Genomic DNA, 23,439 nt, shown 5'->3' with positions numbered 1-23,439 from the left:
GTTTTTGCCAAGCATCTTCAAGGACATCAAAAACAAGTCTTCACTTCAATTCATTAGGACATTTAATCGTTTTTATTGCTATAGTCTTACAAAAATGTTTCCTTTCACTGAAAGGAGAAAGCATTTAGAGAAAAACTCTATTTACCTGTTTAATGTATAAATGATTTTAAACACAGCAATTAATACAATATGGTGTAGTTAGTCTACATAAGATATAAATGATCATATAGGTCACAGATATAAAAAGGTACAAGGAATTTCTTAATAGAAAAATGCCAATATAAAAAATGAGAAGAACGAACAGTCACAGCTTTTACAATTAATACTAGAATGAAGAATACCAACAAACCTGTTGGTAGATTCTTTGCATAAAATAATCTTATTTTCAATGCTAGACATAAATAAATAATACACAGGAAAATGCAATGATTGATGCAACTTCTAAAAATACAAGATACATATTCCAAATAAGATAGGCTTTGAACAAAAATAACATATCACGAATCAAGTGCAAGAATTCTGCAAACTGATAAACCAGATGTACCCTTCTCATAGTTGAGAATAATCCTTATCTCTCACATTCACACTTTCAATTTTCAGAATCCTGAAAGACAAACGGGGCATATTAACAAGGACATATATACAGTCTTAACATTAATGCACCCCTTATTTAAACAATTTGCATAAGCTTTGTGATAAATCCTTTTAATCAAATTGCAGAATGCATTAAATTCAATCTTATGAAAATAAAGCCATTAACACAGAAAACATTGTATAAGTCTTGGTTTTGAAGAAGAACCTTAAGTTGTTATAGAAACATTTCCTTTAGTGTCCTGTGAATCCCCAGGGACACAGTACCTTCCACTAGTAGAATAAACCTTCCACTAGTGAATTAATAACATGCCAAAAAAGTGAAACGTGAAAACGATACAAGAGCACTAGAGCTGGAATAACATCTGAACACTTCATCCTGCTCAATAGCACACCTTCATTCTTACCGGATAACTTTCTTTAATATAGTACATCCTTGTCACAGGAAAAACAGTTACAAATACAACTGTCTTTTCATTTTGCTTCAAAAACCATCGGCTGCACAGAGCAGAGGTTGAGCCCTGTGGCTCAGACAAGTCTGGGTCATGTCAAGAGCCGACTGGGACTGGAATTTGAAAAGTGGCGGCACCATTGTGTGTGTCAAGGCCGAGCCTTCTCGGCATTCAGTAAAACAAGCTGCGACTTGCTTGCCACCCCTCAGGTCTACGGTTGCACCAGGGAGAAATGAGTTCTAGCCTACAAGAACTTTCCAATAAGGCCTTGTGGAACTTGCAGTGTGTCAAACAAAAACTTTTCTCACAGGCAGGTAATCAGAGCAGGACGTCTGCAGGTCCTCATTCTCTTCATGCAGTACACAAGCTGGAACCTCATGCTAGTCTTAAACAACTAGGGATCCCAAAGAAAGCTGGTATTTAAAAAGCGGCAATCCCAAATTGTTCTAAAAATAAAATTGCCTAAACAGTTTGTAATACCAACTAATTGAAGAAAACTACAGTAAATACACTAAAATTGCACTAAAAATGAGTTTTTGACAAAAACACCAATGAAAGCTGCCAACTACCCTCAAAAACATTCTTCTGCCCTGTCCTGTCCCTCCATTCCCTCCTCTTGCACTGTTCCCTGAATTCACTCTTTACCACAAACAACGTCCCGGTCCCCAACTTAACTTTTAACAACACATAAAAACCACAGTAAAAGACGACTACAAGAGCACATTAAATGTTAGTTACCAAAAATGTAACACTAAATGGATGTTATTCTTTATATTGCAATATTCTGTCAAATATCCCTTTCTATGATAGGAAGATTGTTAACTTATCTTATCATGAGAGATGATAGATTTGTTACCTCCACTGAACAAATCAATTTGAAACATATATTATTCAAGGCAAAGTGTGGACTGAGTTTCTGGCCCAGTACGCTTTCTTTTGCAACAACTGCAGCTACGTTTTTTAAAATACTAGTTCAGCTGCCAGAACATGGAAGACACAGCAGCTTGTGAGAAAATGGATTACAAAATAAACATTTTCACATATAATCAAAAGAGTTTTTACAAATTAAGGAAAACCTTCCCATTTCAAAGCAATAATGGAGTATCCAGTATATTTGTTCACTGGTCACTGAGTGTATGATCAGCTGGCTGTGAGGTATAAAGGTATATTCTTGCATGGCTGGCAATGCATGATTTCCTTCACATGCAGCCTTTGTATGCATGAGTCCTTCAATACAGTATTTGTTCTATAGGCACCCTTCCTCCCTTTCCAGAGTCTTCAGGCAGAGGACTGGACTGACCTCCTTCTCCAGTCAGAACAGGCCTACATTTTAAAGTGCTGTGTATGTGGGTTGCTTCCTCAACGCAGTCCTGAATTACAGCATGAACTCCAGCAGCTGTTCGTTCCCCAGCAGGTCCAGGGAGAGGCAGTTCATGGACCTCTTGCCATAGAAGGATGGTTTAGTCTGGCCCTCAGTGGTGCAGTATGTGTAGCAGTACTGGTCCTCTGGGTCAGGCGCGCACAGACCGAAGGTGTAGCTCTGAGACGTATCTGTGTGCAGGCCAGCGCCTAGTGGGGCTGGTGGCGAATACAGACGCACGTCATCCAGGCTCTGGCTATGCCGGTCTGTACAGCTCCGACCTTTCCGCTTAGACGCCTGTCAGAGAGGTGTGGAAGAACAAGCATGAGGAAACACACCCAAGCAGCGCTTGTGTGAGACAACAGGACAGCAGTCACAGAAATCTGGATCCTAACTTTCACTATACACCCAGCTCCTAGAATACTATCCCACTATCTTACTGGTTACATGACTCTCCTCTTTGGGATTTGTAATGAGATTTAAATCAGCAATTATCCCTAAACTCTCAAATGTGTCTTCAGCGACTCACCTGTTCAAGGGAGTCTATGTTACGTAGTCTCACTCGCGTTTCTATTGAGCTCACAGGCTGGATAGTGACATCTGCAAAAAATAAAGCTATATGATAGGAGTTTGGTTTCCAAATAAAGGTAATACTTTAAAGCACTTTTTAGTTCAAAATACTGAAACTCTTCATTGAACACTTGTGTGACAATTGCTTTTATGAAACTGCTCAGTTATGGAAATTTGTAATTCCATTTTTAGAAGAAAAACATTATAGGACAGTAGGTGGCAGTAAAGGCATGGCTGAGAATAGTTTGGTATTCACTATTACTATTGTCACAGAGCAGCTACTACTATATGTGTTCAGCTGTACAGTGATGATTGATGATCTATGAAGTGCTGTGCAGTCATCCATGTGTTCTCAGCTCCATGGTCACTAACCCTTCCAGCTCTGTTCTTGATTGGCCAAGAACTGCAACATTTCTTCTGGGTCATCCACAGACACCTCTTCAGGCTCATCCACAGCCAGCTCCACCTCTGCACATGAGAGACAGGTCCACATCAAACAACATGAGCCCAGAACAGACAGAGAAACTTTATCAGATACCTGATAAGTAATGACAGGTTTTATGAATGACAGCTGGCTAAATTGCTGAAGTGTGCATTATTCCTGCAAATGTTACTTAAAACGCATGTTCAAAAAATGACCAAGGATTGCTTGACTTTGCATTATTGCGTTGGAACATCTGATCAAAGTAAATGGTTCATTTACCTTTATCAAGAATGTATTGCTTAAAAGCAAAGTCCCCTTAATTGTAACCCAGATAACTTTGTGTAGACTCTGAGTTATAGTTAATATCTTAACGAGTATGCAGTCATGATGCCTTGTACATTTTCAAAAGCAGTTTTCTGAAGTTGTGTTCTACATTGTTGCAATTGTAGTGCTAAAAGTTATTTTCAAGACTGACTGTTAGTGTCTTTGATCTAATTCCTAAAACATAAGCTTATTTCTTATCTTAGGAAAATATGTGCTTGTACTTCTACAGTTCTAGCATTCCAATATGACCAGTGTTAAATATCTATCTTATAGAACAATACTGATTATAGCTGGAAAAGTTGTTTTATATACAAACCTGTGGTTCAAGTACTGCATTTTGTTTTTAGAAGTGTTTACTTTACATATACTGTATATTGCTCATTTTCTATGGTTAAAGGACCATAGCAAGTGAAACACAGTTAACCAAAACTGAGCTGTAAGGTAAAATAAGTTTGTAACAAATACTAATCATCTGTTTTTTTTCTGAATTAGCCAGTGAACCTAATCCAGTGTATAATTTCTGCATCTATCATTTGCACATCAAATAAAAAGTTCAAAACCCTTCATCATACAAGTTACAAAGCATTCAAACTGAATTTATCTTTTTCTATAGTGACAAATAGACTTTGTTCTGGTCAAGGAATGGGGTGTCTTTGCTTTGAGAGGGCTGCCAAAGAACACAGAGAAGCTGCTCACATTGAATAAAATACTTTGCAGGCAATTATCCCCACACAACAGTGAGGAATGTATGCAAACAGAAGTTCAGCCAGCCAGTTTAGTAATCCAGTTAATGGGTAACATCGTGCAGAATCTGGAGAAAGGTGAATATCCCTTCAAAAAAAGCAGTTTGGGAGACCCTCAGCAAAGTGTCAACACAGTAGTGGGAGTTGTGGCTCACAGGTATACAGATCAAAACTAAGGCAGGCAGATTTTCTTAAGGGGCCAGTGCCCTAGTTTACTTAACAGCTTCACCACAACTAAGCTCCTTCTCTGAAGTTCGGAGACATGAGCTCTGTTGAGGACAGAGTCCTTCAGACTGTCCTAGGGACGGGAACTATTGGGGAGTAACAGGTGTCTAGTTATCTACCCAAAATAGGGAAAAAGCAGGGCGAAGCCCACTGACCGTTGAAGGACATGACAAATAACACAATGAAGATAAGAATCCAAAATTCAGATCAATTCTGTGCCAAGCCACACTATGTTTAGCCAGGATTCTGAGATGATCACGGGGTGACTGCAGTGGAAGTACCCAGTCCTGCTCCAGAGTCCCTCCGTGATCCCTCACTCCCTAATCCGGACAGTGTAAATGCGTGGAGGCAGAGTGAGGGCGGTTTCCCCTCACCGTCATCCTGCCAGTCCTCATCGGCGCGGGTCTTGCTGCCGGTCTCGATGCCGGAGGTGTGCGAGCTGCCGTGGCTGATGGCCGAGCTGAAGGACTTCATGGCGGAGTGCGCGGGGGGCAGGGAGAAGGGTTCGTCCACCGACATCTCCACAGACGTGCGCTGCCGGGCGTCGGCCTCAATGCCGGAGCTCCCGCGGCTGCTGCCGGAGCAGGAGCGGCGCGGGAAGCGGGGGCTGCTGTCCCCACCCGGGCCAAGGGGCTCCAGGTCCACTTCCAGGGTGTCGCTGATGTAGGACTCGCGGTATCGCTTCTTATCTGGGGGGGACGGGACGACATACCTTCATTCACAACTCATATTCCATCCTCTGGCAAACCAAAGGCTTTACTGGGATTTTGACAGATTTATGGAATGCCGGCAGCTATATCACTCAGCAGCTCACAGCTGGCAGCCCACTGAAGCTTAGCAGCGAGTCTGGCCAGTACCTGCATGGGAGGCCTCCTGGGAAAAGCTTGTTAGTGGGACCAGGAGGGGGTGCTGACCCTGCAGTCTGTGTTGATCCTAATGCCCCAGTATCAGTATAGTGATGGGGACACAAACTGTAAAAAAAAAAGTGCTGTCCTTCAGATGAGATGTAAAACTGAGGTCCTGACACTCTGTGGTCATTAAAAATCCCAGGGTATTTCTCAAAAAGAGTATTTTGGCCAAATTTCCCCCAGGTTTTTACCAATCAGGGCCAACTAATAATGCCCGTATATGATTCGGCTGCTCTATTCTGTTCTCCTCCCCACTGATAGCTGGTGTGAGCGTACTGGCACACTTCGGCATGTCGCATCGTGCAGGTGGGTGCTACACATTGCTGATGGAGGGGAGTCCCCATAAAGCAGTTTGAGTGGAGTGTCTAGAAAAGTGCTATATAAAAGTAAGGATTTATTTATTTTACAGAACCAGCAAAACTAAATGACCATTTAACCTCTGCTGGACTCCTAAAATTCAGTCTTTTTCCTCTCTGGATTTTATTTCATAGGGATATGATGTTTGACATCACTCACCAGCCTTTTGCCGCTTGTCACAGCTGCTCTATGTAAGATCAAATGGTGAAGGACGAGTACTTGGTTTTAATTTTGGTAACTTCATTGCCTCAGAGAGAAAAACCTTACCTAAAAACAAACTTCAGCCTTTTTTTTTTCTTACGATGTCTATTATTTGCGATCTCTACGACTGTCAGTAATGGTGAGTAATACATGATTATTTTAGTTTATGTACAGTTCCCTGGACATCGAAGCAAACTCAATAGCTCTGTCCAAGCCCGTCTCACACTCTTACCCTCAGTCTCTTCGATCTTGCGGATGTGTTTGAGCACCGGCTGGATGTTGAGGTACAGTCGGTGGCCGTTACTGAGGTGCTGCAGCAGATGCCTGGACCGGAAAGGGGAGCCAGTGTAATACACAAGCTTTCGGGCTGATGGCAGCCCATCCGGCTGGATTTCAAACTTTTTACCCTGCAATATGGCAAAAGTAACACTGACGACTTTGTCTCTTATATTTCACCTGCAATGTAACTTGCCATCAGTATCCTGTGTCACATTCCTCTCAGAAACACACATTCTGTACTTCTGCTACAGTATGTGCATCTTAGAAACTGTTCTTCAGAGTTTCAAGCCTTGTATAAGGCAACAAGAAACATTCAAAATTGATATAACAAAAGTCATCTGTTAATACACAAAATAAAAGAGTCAGTGGATGTGTCAAATTACAAGAAAGATTAGCAATGCATTGTTGCTCTTGTTATCTGCTTGGCACGCCATGTTGACCGATGAGAAACAGGTTATATGAGATTCCACAAAGGAGAAAGATACACCCAACATACCAGGAACGTCAGCCTGCCAACGTTAGACCACGGGAAATCGTACAGCAGCTGACGTACACGGTTCAGCTCCTAAGACATAAAGAATGAACAATCTCAAAGCATCTGCTGGAAATAGCTTCAGGTAATCAATCTGTGCCAAACAAATCATAATTAACCACTTATCATTGTTCCCAGTATCTCCATCTACATGCATTATCTGTACTCAAATTCTTAACATTTTTCACGTATGCTTGAATTCTAAAATTTGGACATTTTGGAAGCCGGGCAAAATAACACACCTGATAAATGTGCATTCCTCGCAGGGTCAGCCCCAGGATGATAGAGCCATGCTTCTCCTTCTTGTCCTGTTGAAACCAAAAACTATTAGTCCCATTTCTGTTATTAAGATAAATATTATTTTTGAACTCTTATGTTTAGGTTTCTACGTTTCCACTATCACCACGTGATTTTAAACCAATTGGTTGGTGGGTACTGACTGTGTGAGTCTCATTCCCTTTTTGTCAAGCGTGTTGATAACTTAGATCTGGGATTTCGAACTGACAGCTGGATAAACAACTAGCTCCTCAGAAGTACGCTGCCTATCTCGACGGGCAGTGTTAAAATGTGTTTATAACCTTCAAAAGGAGCTGAATGATTTCTCTGAAAAGAAAACTGAAAATTGAAAAATGTTTGTGGGTTCTGGAGCTCGCATACATGTCAGGTGTATTCCAGTTACTAAATACTCTTAATCAGAGTATGAAAGGCAATTATCTTATCATTTTGAATGTTCAAGACAAAGTCAGAACTTTTTCTAGCAAGATATTGCATTGGGGGAGATAAAACTACATGAGAGTGACTGAAATGTTCTAGCATGACAGCTGACAACATTCTGGCTCCATATTTTCCCCATCTTTCACTCCGGAAGGATTATTTTATTGAGTTCTTCCCCAAGCTTGACATAACTCACTTAAACTGGGTCAGAAATCTGTGCTCATCACTAACTGAGCCAATTCTTGGCCTGCGGCCAGAAGAGGAAAATACTGAAAATGTCCAAATTTTATTTCCAGATTTCTTTCACTGTTTTCTCTATCGGTGTTCTGGATCTAAGTGAGTGAGGAGTACCCACAGAGTGAGAAAGCTCTTTAAGGTCTTCTACCCTTTGGAACCTCTCATTTGTGTGAAGCAGATTTTTCCACTTTAAAAGTCTTCAAAGACAGAGCATAAATACACATGGAGAATGATATGAAATCAGCACTAACATGAACAAAATCACATATTGCAGCAACCACCAGTCCCATCCATGCCACTGCAAGGGGCCAATTAGATCTTTATTATGAATTCTGCACTGCACTGCAGTTAAGGTTATTTTTTACTGTGCACCTTTAACGATAATATTCCATTAATTACCTGCATAAGCATCTTAAAACAGCTCATTGCAGCAAGCTGAAGAGGGTGGATAAAAGTACGATATGTTTCAGTGAGATGGGGGTCCTTGGTCAAAGTGCAGTCATCTTAGGGGGCCTTGAGAACCCTAATTTTTGGTATGTATGACCAACTTTAAGTACATTTCATTCAAATCTGGCCCACCATAGTAAACAAGTTTGACACCCCTGAGCTCAAGTGCTCTGCTGTATGTCACATGCCTTTAAGCTCGAGACGAACATATTTCTGAACACCTACTGTGTGCTGAAACGCTGTATTGCCACACCTCCTCTCTGCGAGTTCAGAAATGAAATCACCTATGTAAGAAGAAACACCCACAACTGCTGGAATGCTCAGCATACCTGAGCAAACATAATCCAAACACTTAAAAGAGGTTGGGCACTGCATGTTTAAATGAGTCACTTTTAATTTTGGTTTTGTATTAACAATGAAATTTCTGACTAAGGGAAGAAATGCTTTCTTTCTTAATTGCAGTACGTATGCTAGCTCAGCTGAAACCCACTGCATTTCGTATCTATGAGACTGATTTTAAGAATTGATTTTTCAGCTTTTGGCAGATGTGAAGTGCCTGCCCTTACCTTACGCAGCCTGTAGAAGTGCACAGGCACGTCCTCCAGCAGACAGGACTCCCTGACAAACAGAAGAATGGCCTCCTTGGTCAACAGCCCCTTCTGCTCCCTGTGGATCTTGGGCGCATGCTTCAGGATGTAGTCACAGCCTCTTCTGGCAATGACCTGGGATTTGGAAAACACTGTTAATTATCTTTCCTCTCGGGACAAAATCCCATAGGCTGGGGAACAGGCACTGAGCAGCACTATCTGTGCTTAGGCTCTCTAGGAACCCTCTCCATCCTACTGCAAACTCTGTCTAGGCTAACTAGAAACTGACATCTCTGAGAATAGGCCTGCCCAAGACTCAGGACAGAACTTATAATGATTTAATTTCAAAGTGAAATGATTTCATGGATCACTGCTCCAAAGACATAACACACATCAAATGGCTTGACTTGTTTGTATGACAGATGATATTAGGGTGTTACTGGATTGTGTACTTTACAGTACCACCCTAATTGGAGTGCTCTGCAAATTGTGCTCTGTAAATACATGTCTACCCCATATTTCATAGCAGGCAGGGAAGCTGGGATTGAAAAATACCGCAACTGTAAACCAATTTTTCGAATGCCCAAACAAAAATAACCGGTATTGCGCATTTAGTGAGGCACCTACCCATGAAGGGAAGTAGTCCTGTGGCTTGAAGTACTCTCCCACATGCCCCTCGGTTTGGTAGTCCCCTAGATCAGCCTGCAGAGCATACGCTGCTAACAGGAAATATACCTCCTCTTTGTGTCTACACTCCGATCTCAGCACTCGATCTCGTAGATCACAGTAGTATAGGTGTCTGGCCTTCCTGTCACTGCCAGGAAAAAGAAAGGGGCCTAGCAACACATCATATTGACTTAATATATTGCAATGAAACACAGATTTGTCGGAACACAATGTACACTGATCAGTGACAGAGTCCACCTGAGAGCAATCTTAATAGTGACAGAGTCCACCTGAGAGCAATCTTAATATCAACACCAATACATATTGTATTTCAAACTGCTGATTTAATTCGAATGCTGCTCGCCAAGATTTCTATAGTTTATCTCCTAATATTAATTTAGGAATATTTATTGTTTTATACATTATATATTTTATGTTATAAATATTATTTAGGAAATAAAATGTTTACAAAATATTTATATTTCTGTGGCTCCCAATGATGTCACCATACAACTTTGTCTTTTTGTGCACGAGTCAAAGATTAACTATGAATTTTCTATTAAATACACCTATCATAGAACAACTTGCCAACTTATGTACACATTCATATAACAGCTGCAGAACACAATGGAATATGTTTATTTTCTTAAGTACAACCTCACAAAATCTATAAGCATGCAAAAGAGTATTAAAAACTGATTTCATGTGGTATATAGTTTTACTAGGGTATATAATTCACACCCTCTAATCTCCAAAATAGACTTCAGAAGTATGATTGTTTCCTGCTAATGAGTATAAGAAACATTAAATCCTATAAACATTCTTGTTCAGAAACATTACCTTAAGAGTCTTCCATTCTCTATGTAATATTGTACCTGCAGACAGGTGACTAGAGGCAAGTCGGGACAGGTAGAGCCCTGCAAGAGGAGGGGACAACCAGAATCAGAAAGAGACACCACACTATAGCTTATAATAATACATATAGCTTATTTAAGTTGCCTTTCCAATCTTAAGCATTTCTTTGTGATAATTTTCAGTTTTTATAGATATATTTTAATAACTTTAATTGGAAAATCATTCTGTTCTGACAAAAAATAGTTAAACAGTTCTCACTCTGGTACCTAAGTAAAATGCATGCCAACAGTGCCCTAAGAGAGGTATACTGGACCACCACTTACTAGAGAACACAGTATCCTCTAAGCAACAAATATCATACCGAGAAATATATAGACCGATATTAGGAAATACTAGGTGGAGTGCATTTAAAGTCACAAACATGATGCCCTTCTATACAAAGAGCATCGTGGGAGCATGAAACAAGTGATGCCATGTAATAGAAGCTAATATCTCAAGCCTCTTTCAAGAATTGGCTGGACAAGATCCTGGGATCAATTAGCTACAAACTACCAAACAGGCTGGATGGGTCAAAAAGCTTCCAATCGATTGAAACCTTTCTTATGTCCTTGTGTAAACAGCAAAAAAGACAGAGGTAACTAGATTTGCTTTAATAATAATAATTAATAATTGCTTACACTTATATAGCGCTTTTTCTGGACACTCCACTCAAAGCGCTTTACAGGTAATGGGGACTCCCCTCCACCACCACGAATGTGCAGCATCCACCTGGATGATGCGACGGCAGCCATAGTGCGCCAGAACGCTCACCACACATCAGCTATCAGTGGGGAGGAGAGCAGAGTAATTCATAGAGGGGGATTGTTAGGAGGCCATGATTGATAAAGGCCGATGGGAAATTTGGCCAGGACGCCGGGGTACACCCCTACTCTTTTCGAGAAATGCCCTGGGATTTCTAATGACCACAGAGAATCAGGATCTCGGTTTTATGTCTCATCCGAAGGACGGCGCCTGTTTTGCAGTATAGTGTCCTCGTCACTACACTGGGGCATTAGGACCCACATGAGCCGCAGGGTGAGCGCCCCCTGCTGGCCCCACTAACACCTCTTCCAGCAGCAACCTTAGTTTTTCCCTGGAGGTCTCCCAACCAGGTACTGACCAGGCTCACACCTGCTGAGCTTCAGTGGTATGGCTGCTGGCTTTAGTAAGCAAATAACATTTGTCTCTATATAATAATCAGTGACGTCTCCAGGTGCTCAGCAAAACAGTTATTAAAATCCTTAATGTGTTCTAAGAGCACAGATTGTACTAAACAGTGTTTATATAAACTAACGCGTAGTAGGAACACCTTCAGCTACATGTGCATGCAGAGGTGCACTTTTAGACATCCAGCCTCACCTTACTAGAGTCTTTCTTCCATTCTTTGGGGAAATACTTGGTCAGTTTTTGCTCCAAGTCCATGAATACAAGTTCATTGTCTGAAAGAAAATGGTACAAAAGAAGCATTAAGATCATGTAATCATGCCTGAAATGATGTACAAAGATTTTAGAATTAACGCGGTGAGTTTGTCCTACGCATTATTTCTCGGCTACTTACAGCCTCTATGCCTAAACACATTGCTTCCAAAACACTATTTTCTCACTCCAATTTACCAAGAAACACCTTTTACCTTGACTGAAAGCAAGTTTTGGCAACAATTGTGAAAGACTGTTAAACTTTAGGTAAAAAATACAGCTAGTTTTAAAATGTGGAAAAGCAAGGAATATTTTCTTTAATAAATTTCCTTTGTCTGTAACCCTGTGCTGCCTCGTTCAGAGATGGCAGTTCCAAATCCAGCACAATAAACACACACAGAGCCTCAGTGAACTTAGTCACTGCATGCTTCACAGCTTACAGTCCAATTTCCAGAAACAATCTTTGAAGGAGAAACAACTTTTCTTTTCAAAGGGCAATAATAAAAAGGAAGATTGATTTGCAAATAATCTCGCTGTCAGTCAGAGGTACATGATGAATGTGTCCAGAAGCAATTTGCACCCCCTCACAATCTCCATCTCCCCTCTGAGGAGGAATGCTGAACTACATTCCAGCCTTAATGAAATTAATATTGCTGGAATCCTGGGTAATAGTGAAACACTCCATCCTGCAAAAACAAAAGGGCTCTTGTTGAGAAGGTAAGCTTCACAGGATTAGCCGAAAACAAAGGCAAAGACAAACTTTGCAGCTGTTTATCAAAAGATTAGGTATCTCAGTTATGCTGGAAACATTCATTTATTCAAACAAATGGCTTTGATTTTGGCAGCACACCCTCATATTGAGATTTCTTATGTAGATGGAGCACAGCACTTCAAGGACAGGCCTAGACCAAGAGATTGGTCCTGGTGTCAGCCAGTACGGCTTAATGACTCAACAGGAGAACTGGCAGGGAGCTTTGAAGTTTATAGACTGCTCTTGCCAGCTGTCTGAAGCCGAGTTCACCGCTGGAATCATATCTTTACACTGTGACAGTCCATACCCATCATGATTTCTTCTACACAACATTCAGTGTAGCAACATTTGAAGTAGAAAATGTGATGCAAACCATACAGGGGCTAGAATTAAAACATCTAAAATATAACACAAGCAATAAATCTATTATTAGTAATAAAAATGGACTAGACCAGTCATGTTGAGATTAACCAGTTTTTCTCCTTTGTTTTAACCTTTTAATCAATTATATCACACAGAATACCCTGAGACAACCTTTCCCGCGCTAAAAAAAGCCCATTAATAAGTACAGGAATGAAAAATAACATGAAGCAAGCAAGTCACATAAAAACACACATTGTCTGCACTAAAAAAATATTATAGTAAGACCCACCTTTCACGACGCTGAGCCCAAAGAAGTGAAGGTTCTTGACTTTCAGAAGCTCGCAAACACGACCAAACAAATCCTGCCCTATCGCCTTCACCTGCATCACACAACAGACCGACAGCTGGAACAGGCTCATCAACATCAACTACCAAGGAAACCATTTGTTCCACTTACGAGAGAACATTGTGCTTCTCTTTTATGCATTTTATCTACTGAATGGGGAACACTGATTTGTTTTTGTTACCTTCAGTGGAAATTTTACATTCACTTCTATCTTTTTAAAGCACTCCTAGGAGGGCATCCTTCGTTAAAGAAGCAGGAAGGACAAATGCTTAAGTAGACTTCCCACAACTTACTTAAATATATGAGCTGTGCTGAAGATGATTTAGTACTTATAATTTTATTAACTTTTACAACATGCATGCACAGAACTTTGCTCTTGTGAACATGCAGTAGCTGAGCATGAACTCATCTACGTTCACAGCTACAGGACACTTTCTCTGGTTGAAGAAACTATAAAATTAAGTGTAATATTGAAAGGGCAACGTGCTAACAAACATTTTTAGGGTTTTTTTTAATACTGTTATTTTTTCTACACTACTTTTTTTCATTTCAAACCCATAACATAGACCTGTAATAAAATAAACTCAAAATATTACTATTACAATATATTACTAAATATTGAAATTAGATTTATTCTGTAGTGAGTGACTACTCAAAGCCTCTAACATGAAGCGAAGACAGTTTCTTCTATGGAACCCGCATCTCAGCAATGCATTCACATACATTAACAGCAGTGGGCAATTCCGATTCTGCACTTACCCCAATGGTGATGTCAAGCTGCTCTTTGTTAGGCAACAAGACACACACACTTCGCTCCTGCTTGCTCATGGTAACTCTTTTATCTGATCCTTCACACAGGTCTGGCTAAGGGCCCGTTCCTTTTACAGGATTGCTCCAAACAGAGGCCCCGGAGCCTTCATCTCCCCTGGAAAAAAAGCAGAAAATTAATTAAGGGAAACAGCTCACCTCCTCCGCATGAAGAGAGGAGTAGACATGTCCTGACAGCTGCATTGTTGCTTGATGAAAAACGAGGCTTCAGCACATTCTGCACAGCACATTAGAACGCTGAATTCCACCAGCACAGACAGTATGCACAGCTTGTATTCTTTTCGGACTAACCCGCCAAGCACATCCTTTAGACATGTTTAACACTGGAAATGTTCACAGATCTTGCCGTTTTCTTAAACTTTCACATGCATTCAGTTTGCTCTGCCATGGCTTTCCACAGTTTCAATCATGTTTCTCTGAACACAACACCCTGTATTATCCATTTAGCCAAATAAAGTACCTTTGCCATCCATCAAAAGCCTATTCTGATCCATGTTTTGGTCAAGCATGAATGTGTGCTTTGTGATTTTTGAACATTCTTAAAGGTGCCATAAAAACGTCAGCCTCAGTCATTCATCAATAAAAACTCTTTGGTGTTTGGTCCAAAGGAGCAGCCAACAGAAAACATACACTTGTCATTACTTGGCAAGCACTCCAAGGTCCATTATTGCTGGCTATATTGAGCAGCTGTGAAATGTCTTTGATTTAAGCTGCACATGTGGGTGTCAGTCTTAAGCAAGAAAACCAATAGCTTTAAAAAAAACTCACAACAGAAAACCTTATTTGAACTCCTGAGCTTGTACATTCTTGTACTGACTGAGCTGTGTTGTTTAGCGATTCTGCTTCCAAAGTGGAAATCTGATGCACCAATTTTATTTTTGTTATAGTTCCAAATCCAAAATGCCTGCCTTCAAAACTTTCTTTACTGGAAGACAATTTGTTATTAAATTCACAAAAGATAAACAATTATTTGATTAGGTTTAATTTTTGTTTTATCTATTTTACTCCAACAACTTAAGACAAATTTAATCATGTATTAATTCTCATGAAACAAATGTCAAACTTTTTGTCATCTGTCAAACTTTTTTTTGCAGTTTGATCTTCATTTTTCTACAAACTGTTTTGACCTAATCTCAATAGCTCTTACCTTGTCCATTATGCAGAAACTACACTGAACCTAGACTCAATAGAGCACATCATCCACTTTTAAAATGAGGCCTATCCTGTGAAAAACAAAGTAGGTCTCTCAAGTACATGAGTGTGTTTAAGTGACTGAACTGAGATTCCAGTTTGAGATAAAACAGATGGCACAGAAAAGCAAGTAGAATCTGACATTACAGTATATAACACAATGGAATACAATCTATTCAGTAATTCAATGAGGTTTGAGTTTCCGACAAAATGTTAAGTCGATTATGTTTCAAGGCCCAATGCTTTTCTAAACTAGTACTGCCACTGAGTGATTAACGCCAACTTAATCACAAATCAACTAATCAGCTTAAAAAAGTTACAGTACTCACCCCAGCAAAGCTGTGGTTTAATACAGTTAAGGAATGGGAAGAAAAACAAAGATGAGAGATTGACATTTATTTACATTAGATAAATTTACAAAAGCTCAGAACACAATTTTCTTCAAGGTTCAACTGAAAAACGGACTTGGGTCTGTAAAATACTAACATATCCTTCCGAAACTAACATGAATTTTTCACAAATAAGATCTCGTGCAACATTTTCTTGAGCATTTGTGAGATTTCCGCATGTCTACTGGAAGTGTATGAGGCCATGTATGCACAGTAAGCAGAGTCCAGCTCAGCAGGCTTCTCACAACTTTAATTATCAGCCACAATAATGGCATAATGAGGTGTGGTCTTTTTGTATGCATTAAAACATTTGTTAACGTTTGAAAGACAGCACCCATGTATCCCATTCACGGTACTACTGTTCATTGTAAAATAGTGAAATACTTGTAAAATCCAATACCGTATAACCCATCTGCGCTGGCAACTTACAGTGCGGCAGCATCAGTATGGCTAAACATGTAAGGATAACTACAAATCAATTATTTTTAATTATATAATAAAGGATTGAATTAATGTCTCTAGCATTTATTTTAACAAATGAACGTGCATCCAAAGTTTTATCTTGTATGATTATAACTCTTCTTTATAAGCCTGACAACATTTTTTTAAATTTAAATCCAGTCTGTTAATTAAAATGTCAGCACAGCATGATTCCCTTAGCTCTGGTGGACCTACAGCTGATGAACAGATGCTCTCATCAGAAGCACCAAGGCTTTTCACAGCCAATTAGAGACAAACAGTAATGCCTATCTTGAGGTTTACAGATATTCAGAGGTATCACTGTGAGGTCAATCGCATTATGAGATCTCTGGAGACCTCGTTTTTAACCAGCATTTGCCAGTGACCATGCAACTATTGGCGAGTGTTAGAGACAGCGGCATTTCAAGTTAAACATATTCATGTAATGAAAACCCAGATACCCAATGGATAGGACAGAAAAGCAACCCCAAAAGCCTCACTTCAACCACAGAGAAATGTATTTTTATCAAAGAAATAAATTAAAGTTGACAGAAATATTGTATAGAAAAGCTTATTTTTAGTATTAGTTTTAGTACCAATTAATTTTTACTGTGCCTAAAAATAACTCTTCAATTTCCTTTTAATCTGGTTTACCCTTTGTTTTATGAAGTATGCAATTTAACTGTCCTCCACATTCAGTGAAACTCTGTTTGTTTAAAGAAGGTAGGCTATGCATACAAAAAGATATTAACCTGGTTTACTAATGATTGAAATATATATTCAGATAATATGTTCAATTAAAAAAAAAACAGATAATCTGCTTCTTTAACAATAATAGTAATATTCTTAGTAAACAATGAATACCAACAAAGAGCTGTGAACGTTACCCTGCACTGTACCGCTCAAGAGATTTGGACTCCTTCAAACCCTGACTATTGACCTGAGCCTGTGTTCTACTGTCATATTCTGAGTCAGTGTCTGAATCAACTATATCTGGAACATCCTGGGCTCACACGCGAACACTGAGCAGGTCCCTGGACCCCCACACTGCAGTGCATTTACACATGAATCACATGCTGACTGCAAAGTGAGTAGGCGTAGGTGTGGGTTTAACTTTGCTCATATTGCTATTTTACAAGTGATGTTTAATTAGCATTAAAATGCCTTTTGCATTGCATTTGAATTCCTTTATAAAATGTCAAGACTGAGGTTAATGGTGCACTAAAGGAGAATTCCTAACAGGATACAAACATGAGGAAATGGAAAAACACCAAGACCCACCACTTTTCATAAGACTGATTAGATACCTTTACCATTCCACAGTCAAAGCACTTAGTGCACAAGTATTTACAACACACTAAACCCTAAGAGAAAGACTTTTCATTGCTTCTGCAAAAAGGTAAGGATTTTGAAAGTATTTTGACCCGGAATATCATAAAAGTATTATTTTAGTGTATTATTTAAGGGTTAAAGCTGTAGCTGATTTTGCTTTATGACTTAATATCCTGGTAATAAAATGCATTCCCTATAAGTAGATGGTCTCATGATTAGTTACCTTACAGAGCAGATAACGCTGAACTGTTATAGAAATAACATTCAACTTTGCTCTCATGTGTGGCTCGTTTTATTAGCAAATCTAAGCCCATACTTCCGCACACCTGCTTGTATTCCAATGATAGTTTTTAGGAGAAAAAAACTCACCTACCCAAAGTAGAATTAATCTGTATCCATTCACTTTTAAAAGAAAATCTGCATAAAGCTGAAAAATAATAGTAATTTCCAAAAAACAGGCTACTATTTTGGTGAAACACATAGCACTCTAATGGCGTAACTTTTTCACAAGAATATAAAGCAACTTTTTGTTGTAGTTGCCTAGTTCAGAAGGCGAGAGACATCTGATTTATTTAAACTGTCTGAGCCTGGCATTCTCTGGAAGGGAGTAAAATTACCCCCAGTTCCACAACCCTACAGCAGTACAGCTGAAATGACTTTAGCTTCTACACACATCACCATCCCACCTCTCCCTCCCAACAAATACCTTTGTAGTCTATAGTAGCCACAGTGACTCACAGACAGTCACTGCTGAGTATGGCCTAACATGGAAAGTACAGCAACTGCTTAAAGCTGCAGCTATTTAATCAAGTGTCTGAACGCAGTGACTTCTGTGGTTTGAGACTTTTTGTGAAGTCAGGCACGTCTGGAGAGAGATGAGGGGTTCCAGGAGGGAGATGAATCTTTGCTAGAGTTTGGGGTCAGCCATCATTGTTTTTGTCCATTAAAGCAGAAAATTGAGACTAGCTAAATCCTCCTCTGAATCTTCCAAACGACTCCACGCAGCCCTCCTTAAGGACTGCAGCAGGCAGTGACAGTGAGCAACCCAGGGAGAACAGCAGTCCTAAAGTCAATTTATTTTCTTTTACAGCTTTAGTATTATGGCAAAACAAAAAACAATCCCACTAATGGGACATCACTTTAAAGCAAAACAGGTCCTGTGCTGTCCCCAGACTCAAGACAAAGACTGGTCAGTCCACATCCTGACAAAGAGTTTCTTAGACATAAAAAAAACACATGAAGTGGTCTTTTGTTACTGAACCCATGCGGGATACTTTGAAAGATAAACACCTTGGAGACCTTCACATCAAGAGTTGTCAGATCCCAGGCCCATTTCACTATTTGGTAAACTGATAAAAAAACAGCGTTTCAATATGTATACATCGGTGGCCCAGTTTGACTACTAATTTGCAGCCATACAAGACCAGAACCAGAAATGGCCATCTTGCCTATAGACAGCAAGAGGAGTGCTTTGAGATAAAAGATGAAAGGCAGTGACAAAGACATTACCTACTGTAGGTCTCTTAAAAGACAAACTTAAAAGGGGGAAAATTAATAATTGACATGGCCAGGTGTGTAAAATAATTCACTTTCTTCATTTCACAGTCAGCAGTCTCAAGCAAGGTTTTCCCACAAGCTAATATATATTGACGACATCTCGCACTCAATGACGAAGACCGTGAGCATTTGCGTTTGCGTGTTAATTTGCTGACATCAGAAACTGAAATACCACCGATGATCCATACAACGTTTTAGACAAATATGCAGTGTAAAATACATTTCATCCAAATGATAAATCACTGTTGGAGCACATTTAAAGGTTGGCTGTATCACAAAAATACGTTCAAAAAGCAACAAAATAAATTTAGTCTAATGCGGTTACACTACTTTTATTTCTCTTGCCTACCAAGCATATTAAAATACTGATTTAATACATTATTTTAAAATTGCCATAATGATTAGCAACATACCATCAAGCCTTCTATATCGCAACTGAGAGGTGTTTCCCTATTTAAATGTAAAACTGACGATCTGCAGACTACAGTTTTGTTTAAATTTAACAGCTACACAACATATGTGTTCGGTACCATTGCCTTAAGACTATATAATGAGATAAAAAGAGATTAATTTGCTCTTGCCAGGCTAACAACCATCTGTACGCCGATCTCTGTAACGCCTAGAGATCTGTCAAAATCTTATTTTTTTTTTACAAACGTGCCTGCTATGCCTCGACTGACGCATTAGAAACGCACGGGAGTATCACAGGTTGAAATAAGATACCCGTAGTCTTAAAACAGAAAGCTTATTTAAAAACACGATGGCAGGTGTAAGGGTCGCATTTTGATGAAGCCTGGGATAAAAACGGCCCCTTGTGTCAAATCTCAAGATATCCCAAACTAATTATAAGGAAATTACGCTGATCAGAATGTTGTTTCAGCACCAGTACGTTACATGTGGAAGACGACACCAGTATGAATCAACAATATGGTTCTTTCTGATTTAGAGCCCAGTGAATATAAATCGTTTCAGAATAATGTATTAAGTTTATATTGAAACAGTACGTTTGCAGGAGTGAGCGCAGAGCACGGGCAATGATTCCTAAAACAGAATGAACCATTCTATTGCTTAGCAATATCCACTGACACAGTTAAAATAGCGCTGTACAATTCACTGGCCAAGAAACTCCGCGTTTCGGTGACGATATTGCACCCACTAAGCAGGTTGTATACACATGGAATGTTTCATTGAGAAATGCTTCAAAATTGAAGATTTTTATTTAGAAAAAGGCAGAAGTAGATGCCACTTCACTGCTTACTTCCTCACTTTAATTCGGGACACAAAAATCAGACCGAGGTAAAAAAAAAAAACTGATTCAGTTGCGGATGCGTCCCCAGTTTAGAAACTTTATTTTCAATCAAGACCACCAACATACATTTCAATGCAGTTAAAGTTCAGAGACTTAGCCTAATATCCAATGAGCAAACTGAAATAACCATGCCATTTGTGGCTCGTTAACTTCTAAGGTAAAAGCCAGAGTTGTACTCACCAAAACAATGCACAGCACAGGATTCGTGAAAATAGTTTGAGGGTGACGTTTGACTTCTCTCAAGAGAATTGTTCTTCAGAGACGCTGCTCACTGGCTACTCCTAATTCAAAAACCCCTTCTTCATACACTAAACCTACAATCCTAAAACACACACCCACCTCCTCCGACAGCCCATTGACTGCCGGAGAGTAGGGATGGGCCAAGACACTACCAGCTGGAATTAATTGTGGGGGGCGACGCAGGGGAGCTAACTTTTAAATGAAAAAAAAAAGTAACATGAAAGACGCGTAACAGGATTACTTTTACTTATCTTTATAATCAGAATTATAAATGTACAGCATACTGTACTGTTAACTGTACTTGTATGCTTCCTGATCACGGAGACTATTATTTTAAAAAAACTACTGTAGTTATTTTCAGTCAGCGTGACTAAAAGGCAACAGCGGCCAGCTCGTTTTAAAAGCTATATAAATAAAAAAACACGTGAGACTCGCCTCTAGTATGCAAACTACGACGAAAGAAGGAAGGAGAACGCGAAGACGGTATAGTGTTAGTATTTTAATCCCAATGTACCTTTTCCAGATGTAAAATTAACATTTTAAATGATAAGAGTCCTGCCATGACTAGTTAAACGGTACTGAATATTAAAAGAACATTTCGGTAAACGGTCTAACGTGATCCTTTTTTTATTTGAAAATTAAAGTTTGGAAAAGTATTACATTTAACAAAACAACGCTGATACCTTAATAGTAATTAATTATACTTCCTTGTAGTGTTATTGCCAAAATGTCTATTCCTGTTTTGTTTTGTTTTTTTGGGTGGTGGAATTTAGTTATGCGGAAATTGCTCTTACGCGTATCTACAGACCATAGGTTGCAAATGGATAGAGGCAATAAATAGCGTAAAAGTCCAAGAATCAATCCCGCCTCAAGCGTGTTTTTACCATTACGGCTTCTAAAACCTGAGTCAACCTTGTTATCGGCTGATAGCAGGAGGCGGCGTTCATTTCCGAAGCCTGATTGTTGTCGCTAGTCGAGAGTTCAACAATGGGACAATAGCCGAGTATTAACAATGGAGCCGCTAGAGGGGACCGACAGCCCCAGTTCATTCACTCGCGCACCTGAATTTCTTGTACTGCGAGAAGGCTTACAGGGAGTTTGGCACGTTTACTTCTCCGTGAAAGTGTAAAAGGTTGGAATTGTAAACCAGAAACGAAGAAGCCATAGACAAAAGGGGCGAATGCTTTGGTTGTTGAATTTAGTACGTTTAAACGAAAGGCACAGCGCATATGGGACCAGTAGCTACAGTCCAGGATGAAATGCACTTTTATCTGTTGCGTGTCAATGACATCTGCTGCACTCGTAAAAAAAAAAACGAGAATAGAATAATCAAGATTCACAGCTTATTCTTTTTAAAGGACTATCTTTGATATTACTGGTGCAAGTAGCAAAATGAAGCCTTTACCCAATTGAATAAACCCCAGCATCACCTGTCAATAAAATGTTGGATTTTGACCAACTGATTAATTTCTGAACATTTTAAAATGATCAATTGACTTAAACCATATTCTCCCTTTCTTTGAGGAACTTAATATAATTTTGTTTTTAGCTGTGCCCTGCTACAGAAACATGCCCTGAGATTGATTTTAAAGGAAATTGAAAGCCTTTAAGATGTGCCTTTTGTGACTGTCACTGAATATGGTTTTGCATATGCCTTGCTTTGAGTGCTGGGAAAGTGCTCTCCGATGTGTGAATGGTGCTATGGGAGAATACATTTGCACTATGTGGTGGTTTTTCTCCCTTCTTGCCCATTAGACATACTGTAGTTCACCTTAATGGCTGTTTTGAAGGACTGGGGGAGACCATGTTGGTGGGTCACTTTGGCAAAATGGCACAATTCTTCAGTTGTGTTTGAAAATCAAGCACAGTGACATCCACAGAAAGGGTTAATGTATTGGCTTTACATAGGTGATGGGAGGTGCTGAATAGCATGACCTCAGTTTTGTTGCAGTTTGAGAAGGACATTTTGAGTCATCCCGTTTTTATATCCGAGATGCAATTAGGGAGTGCCGAAACAGCAACATAAGGGTTAGATTTCGTATGGATAGATATCATCACCATAGAAATGATCATTCAGACCATGTGAGTTCAATATCTGACCAAGTAAGAACATGTAAATTCTGAAGAGCGGGGGGGGGGGGTTGGAAATTGAGCCTCGGGGAGCACCAGAGTTATTGACCCACAACTTCAGTACTTCACTAAAACCCCCAAGAGAAACAAAACTTTTCACCTATCAGTAAGATACGAGTTGAACTATTTAGGAGCGATGTTAGAACTCCAAATAGTCTCAACACAAGAGAGTAAAATGTCATGATATCAGTTTAAAAAACAGCACTTAGGTCTAGCAAAATTAGGATAGAAGGAGTACTAGAATCAGCTGCCATAAGAAGTAACTTTAACATGGTTATTGTCTGAATGTTATTGTCTGAAACTAGATTGGAGGGGTTCAAAGAGACTGTTTGCAACGAGGTGATTGTAAAATGTACTGCATCAGAACTTTCTAAATTTAGGTGAGTTGGATATAGGAAAAGAATAAATAATTTAGGTTGTCCAGAGGTTCTGGTTTTTTAGGCACAGGTGTAACTGATGCCACTTGTAAAGCCATTGGTGTCACTCCAGTGCTCACGGACTCATTATGCTGAGGACAGGACCACAGAAGGCTGGAAAACAGGACTGACATAAAACCGAAGGAATGGGGCCTAGTAGACAGGTGGTGGGTTTATAACAATGAACAATATCAATGTACT

General features: G+C 39.6%; 1 protein-coding gene across 3 annotated transcripts; it reads right to left on the bottom strand.

The window, feature by feature from the left end:
• Positions 1 to 49: 49 nt before the first annotated feature.
• LOC148646237 (FERM domain-containing protein 6) lies at positions 50 to 21,013 on the bottom strand. 3 transcript variants are annotated; one of them, XM_088609724.1, is made up of 14 exons: positions 20,633 to 21,011; positions 14,147 to 14,312; positions 13,331 to 13,421; positions 11,871 to 11,950; positions 10,458 to 10,534; positions 9,579 to 9,765; positions 8,931 to 9,086; positions 7,209 to 7,274; positions 6,931 to 6,999; positions 6,388 to 6,562; positions 5,064 to 5,378; positions 3,346 to 3,441; positions 2,933 to 3,003; positions 50 to 2,700 (listed from the first exon to the last, which is right to left on the bottom strand). In XM_088609724.1, the coding sequence occupies exons 2-14, from the start codon at positions 14,213 to 14,215 to the stop codon at positions 2,419 to 2,421; spliced, it is 1,734 nt and encodes a 577-aa protein (XP_088465850.1). In that variant the 5' UTR covers positions 14,216 to 14,312; positions 20,633 to 21,011; the 3' UTR covers positions 50 to 2,418. The 3 variants fall into 3 exon arrangements, with proteins under 3 accessions (XP_088465850.1, XP_088465851.1, XP_088465852.1); XM_088609726.1 differs by lacking the exon at positions 2,933 to 3,003 and having other exon boundaries at positions 2,557 to 2,700; positions 20,633 to 21,013; XM_088609725.1 differs by lacking the exons at positions 11,871 to 11,950; positions 13,331 to 13,421; positions 14,147 to 14,312; positions 20,633 to 21,011 and adding an exon at positions 11,150 to 11,821.
• Positions 21,014 to 23,439: the final 2,426 nt, after the last annotated feature.

Source organism: Lepisosteus platostomus, chromosome 17 (assembly GCF_059453375.1).
Source record: "Lepisosteus platostomus isolate fLepPlt1 chromosome 17, fLepPlt1.hap1, whole genome shotgun sequence".
In the NCBI taxonomy this organism is placed as follows: Eukaryota; Metazoa; Chordata; class Actinopteri; order Semionotiformes; family Lepisosteidae; genus Lepisosteus; species Lepisosteus platostomus.
The sequence above is the reverse complement of the archived record's forward strand: the minus strand, read 5'-3'. Positions and strand labels throughout refer to the sequence as shown.